A 5,870-nucleotide genomic window follows, 5' to 3' on the forward strand; every position below is an offset into this window, starting at 1 on the left:
TTAATATATGTGATAAAACCTCAATTTTTGCAAAATAGTAAAAATTATTGATAACAATATCTGTATGATCTACGATTGCATCCGCCATCCAATGCTTCAAGTACGCTTACAAAACAAAATTTACGTCAAATTTTAAGTGCCATAATGTTTGACAATTTGTTGGAGTTCCCCCAAGGTTGCAGCTTTAATCTTTTGCCGAAAGCAGTAGCCATTGATAAAATCTAAGACCGTGTACTATATGGATTTATATAGTTTACTATTTATTTAAAATAACAGTGACAACGAGCAGGTTTAAATTTACGAGAAATAATATTCATGCACTTTTTTTTATATAACAGGGAAAAAAAGTTAGAAATTAATAATTAGAAGAGAGGAAATGTACTAATTCTTGGGAGAATGGGGTCGTCTTTTCATGTACTTCTACCTAGTTTTGATTAATCCTATAAAGAGAAATAAATATTCCTAATTTAATATCAGATTAGTCGAATAATTAAAAACTCTTTAGATTAAGAACATAAATTATTCTGATAATTGGAGCATAATCATTCTAATGATTAGAATATCATACGGCTTATCATCTTAAAAGCTAATTCCTAACATAAAAATTATTTATACTTATATATTTTATGTTTAATTATTTTTAATCGACATAAGACTTGAATTTTTTTTAATAATTTTTTCACACTCAACACTTTTGAGTTTGGTGAGTGTGACTCATTTAATGAATTTATAATAAATTTTAATATTTTTTCTATTCCAAAATATAAATCGTTTAAAGTTGTTCTACAAGTATTAAAAAAATAATTAATTTTTAAATTTCATAAAAAAATATCAGTAATTTTTCTAACATATCATTTTATCTCTAATTAAATATTATTTCTATTCATTTACTTACACTGCATAGAATTCTCATTAATAATAACAAATTCATATACAAAGTTGATGGACTAAGCGATATTTTCACTTCACCTAATTAATTAAAAAGTATCTATTGTATATATATCTAGTGCTACCTGTGGAAAAGCAAGTGACTTTGGGAATTAACAAATAATATAAATGCATGAGTAAATATAAGTGACTTGGGAAAAAATTTCAGGAGAATGAAAAAAGATTGTTGTATTAATGCATAAAGTATTGATTGAGGATAATTTTGAGAAAAAATATTTAATGTAGTATTAATTTTGTAAAACCATTTTTATTTTAGAATGAAAAAAAGTAATATTTTAGAATGAGTTTAAATTTAACTTAATCTAAAAAATTAGTTATAAAATGAGGATTATTCTCACTTATATCCATTATCTTGACATTATTTATAGTCAATGTGAGACTTAATTTTTACCGAGCATCAAACAACTTATTATCATATTTGTGGTACATCATAAACACATAAATTGACTGACGTGAAGTTGCTTTAACTTATTTAAAGGTTTTGTATTTTAATCTTGTATAAGTTGGTTGGATTAAATATTTCAAAAAAAAAAAACTTTATAATCTATAATAATTTTATTCAACTTGAGGAAAAACATTTTCTATAAAAAAAGATACTTATCATCTATTAAAAAAAAAAGTCATATACCTTATTCAAAGAAATTATTATTTTTGGATACAATTTGTTTTTCTTATATAGCCTACTGTTTTTAATGCAAATCTCATAGCGTACCAAGTATAAATGGCAATAAGATCATTGAAGCTTCACCTGGGGCATTCTAGATGCACGCCCTCTATCTCTTATAGGTTTATAGCCCACTGTGTGAAAAACGGAACAAGATTTTCCAAACGGATGATACACGCTTGTTGTGATCGATCGAATTAATTAATTGATGCTATCACTAGATCGAGCATTGAAAAGTCCAAGTGCTGACATGCGTGATTAGCCGTAATCCATGCATGAGATCATGAGATGCATCATGCATGTCACGATACTTCCTAATGCAGTAATTCGTCATTGTTTTATGTACATTCTAGATTCATATAAATAAAAGGACATTTGTTTATTAACGAATTTTAGTTTAATTGATTAAACAAAATGTATGAACAATACAAATTTTATTATATCATATTTAATTTTTATGAATAAAAAAAATGTTTATTCTCCTAGTACCATTGATTTATATGAAACTACATCCTGTCTTGCACATGTCATTTGCAAGTTCTTGCAATTGTTTGAAACTCTATACAGATATACATGTACACACTTCGATATAAGATTTAATGAGATGACACCCGATAAATATGCTTACGTCCTCAAGAGTAAAATGATTATTTTTATTATTGATTGAACAAATAAGGTTATATTACTTATATAGAAAAAATTACGATACAAATTGATAATATCACTTATAAAATAGGAGTCATACATATTACATAATGTAATATTGATATATTTTAAAATTATGAAGGACACAAGTTATTGTTTAAAGTTTAATTGTAGGCACACTAATTAAAGTAAAAGACATAGTGATCTCTTATTCAAAATAACTTTGAATATAGGTTAGATACCCTCGATCCCTAGCCACAAGTCCGCAAGAATATGCAAATTAGTGAGAGCAGGTATATAATACACTTTTTTTATTATTAATGATCGAATTACATTATTATACTCTACATATTCAAAAGTGATATTCTTCTTTTTCAAGAGATAAATATTGCAGTTAATCAGTTTTACTATAAAAAAAACCTTAAAATACTAATCAAGACAAAAATGTAATATTTTAAAATAAAGTATTATATCTTCCAAAAAAATGTAATTTAACCTTTAAGAAAATGGTAACTTATAGTAATAGGCTTATAACATTTGATAAACATATATAAGTCAAATTGTATATATTTTTACTTTTAAAATTTCACAAAATACATATTTAATACTAAAAGTTATCTAATTTTTTTAAAAATAACATCACTTCATTTAATAAAAAAGGATAAAATATCCACACATCATTTATTGGTCACACGATCATTTTAGAAAAATCATATATAAGCATTTTTCTTTTAATATTAACCATTCAAATGAAATTTAATAAATTGAATTTATAATTGACTACACTTGTTCTCTCTCATCTTTACAAAAATACTAGTTATAAAAGATCAATAATAAAATAATTTAATTTCATTAAAATTTAATTATGTGAAATATACGTTAAAAGTCACGATAAACATATACGGAGTAGTTAGTATAATGTTTTTATTTTTAATTTTTTTTAATTCTTTAATCAATTTCCATTCCATTTTGCAACAAATTTTCCAACCCGTGTGGAAGTTCCAAGCTAGCATTTCTTATCTTTCTACTCGGTCTAATTACAGTAGTTCTTTTGGTTGCTTTTTAGTTCCTCTCCATTTTTATCCACTATTCATCATTCATGTGACTGTTCATTGACCACTTTATTAAAAAAAAAAGTGTTTTGAGGTTTCATTTATTATCTATCCCCTTGTTTCTCATTGGTGCTTTGATGCCGTTGGTCTTTAATTGTCAGCTACAATAAATAAAGCCCCTGCTCACTTTCCAAGGTTCACACTTCAATTTGCGTCCTTATCCCTCTCTATATATTCCTTGTTTTACTTCCTCTTATTACATTATTCAAGTACCCTCTATTTCTTTTAATTTATAGCTATCTTCTTTAATAAGATAAGATCTCATCCTTCACTACCAAAAAAGATGACCAAGGTCACTGCCCTATTTTTCACCTTATTACTCTGCTCCATGCTCGTCCATGCCATGTCCATACGCCTTGAACCAGCTTTTCACCAAGAATCCTTAGCCAAACCGCACCAACAGGTTGGTTTGTCAAATTTTAATGCTATATATGATCATTTTATACAGGTAAATAATAACCAGTATCCTAAGCAACAAGTAAGGAAGTGAAGAGAAAAGTGTTGTGTTTTTTTAGGGTAAGCAGTGTTGTTTTTCTAGAGATGTGTAAAAATATGTTTTCATATGATTTTTCAATGCTCTTCCATATAATTTATAACAAAATCTTTTTTATTTTAAGTTGTGTGTCTTCAGAATACTAGTTAACAAGACTCTTCTATATGTATTGAAGATAATGGCTAAGTATATGGTATATTAATATATTACTGATTATTGATATTGTTTTGATATTAATTTGTAGAGCGTTGAGGCGGTTGATGAGAGCTGCGAAGGCGTTGGAGAGGATGAATGCTTGATGAGGAGAACACTTGCCGCTCACGTTGACTATATTTATACTCAAAAGCATAATAATCCTTGAAATATAGTACTCGTAGTTAGTACTATAGCATCCACAAATCCACTTATGGAAAGATATAGGAGCGAGAATCTATGTTTGATTGTTTTTATAAATTAGGAGTTGGTACGTAACTGGCTCATTAAATTTGTTTGGAGTTGAGAATTATTTGTATTTTCCTTTTCTCTTCTCTTTTGCTTATATGTAGTGTATTATATGAAGAGTTAATGTAATGGTTGTGTAAGGTTATTTCACACTCTCAATTAATAAAAAGTTATTGTATTTTTAAAAAAACTATTATAAGAATATATATATATATATATATATATATATATATATATATATATATATGATATATGATATATAGTTTGTGATTACAAGATAATATAAAAAAATTACTATCACTGCATGATTATTTTCTCTCGTATGACAATGAAATCTCATCTGAAATATTTGCCCCAATCTTTTCTCTTGTATGAAACTGAAATTTCCTAGAAATATATGCCTAGTTGATGAAGTACGTACAAGTGGTAATCATTAAAAGAGTTTCTTTCTTCTTTAATTTTGACATTCATCTATGATTGTCTGGAATTTTTCAAATTTTGGTTCACTTGAGGTATCGATCTCATGGACTAGAAGGCATAACATATAAACATAATACTACTTGAAAAGTAATCACAAGTATTTAACCACGCTTTCAACTCAAATGGCCTCAAATCAAAGCCGTAAAATGAAGCTATTTTCATGTTATCTTTTGGATGAATGCAATCTTGAATCTTGTATCATTAACAAAAATATAATTAATGAAGAGATTGATTAAGTCCCATAAAAGTACTAAGGATTTAATGTTACTTTGGCAATTTATTAATTTTGTATGACAGCTGACAACTGAAGTTTAAGAGAAAACATATAGTACAATACAGTAGTACTTTTTTTTTATAAAAAAAAACATTTTTTTTTGTTGAATAGATAAAAAAAAAAAAAAAAAACATATAGTAGTACTACTCCTACGTGATAATTGCTTTGCTTATAGGTAACTGTAACCTCTGGATTTAATGCATGCTATCACTCTTTGGAGAACTCAGTATTAAATGTAATCGATCAGACAACCACTTAAGTGGCATCTTTAGTTTGGGAGTTTCATCAAATTGGTTGATAGTTGAGTCTGAAGTTATAACTTCAGAGATCATTTAAATCCTGCCTATCCAACATGTGAATGAAAAAGCCTGGAAGAAATAAGAGGCTGCAAAAAGATGCGTAACGCTGTTTGTGTAGCTGTAAGCATTCACAATCAATCAATCTTATGCAATATAAATTTGGTTGAATGATGAAGGATAAATAAATAAATAAAAAATGTTGTAAGTTCAATTTTTTTGTTAACAAAAACAAATAAATAAATCATTAATATTTTTTGATAAAAAAATCATTCACAATCATGACACATATTTGAATTAGATTAGTTTCAACTGAAATGATTTTGAATTCAGTATAATCTAAATCATATACTCTAAGTTATACACATAACATTTTATTTTAGAAAATAATTCCATCCACACTTTAATATATATGATTTTATCAAATAAATTTATATTTCCTATGGCCTTTCTTTTAATTTAATTTTATTATTTGAACATTCTTATAACTTATTAGTTTGAATCATTTTGATATGTA

At 26.5% G+C, this 5,870-nt stretch overlaps 1 protein-coding gene across 1 annotated transcript; it reads left to right on the forward strand.

The window, feature by feature from the left end:
- The first annotated feature begins 3,508 nt into the window (after positions 1 to 3,508).
- Positions 3,509 to 4,493, forward strand: LOC100809780 (phytosulfokines). The gene is made up of 2 exons (XM_003549951.5): positions 3,509 to 3,772; positions 4,107 to 4,493. Exons 1-2 carry the CDS (start codon positions 3,653 to 3,655, stop codon positions 4,221 to 4,223), a joined length of 237 nt encoding a protein of 78 aa, XP_003549999.1. The 5' UTR covers positions 3,509 to 3,652; the 3' UTR covers positions 4,224 to 4,493.
- The last annotated feature ends 1,377 nt before the right edge of the window (positions 4,494 to 5,870 follow it).

Source organism: Glycine max, chromosome 17 (genome assembly GCF_000004515.6).
Source record: "Glycine max cultivar Williams 82 chromosome 17, Glycine_max_v4.0, whole genome shotgun sequence".
NCBI lineage: Eukaryota > Viridiplantae > Streptophyta > Magnoliopsida > Fabales > Fabaceae > Glycine > Glycine max.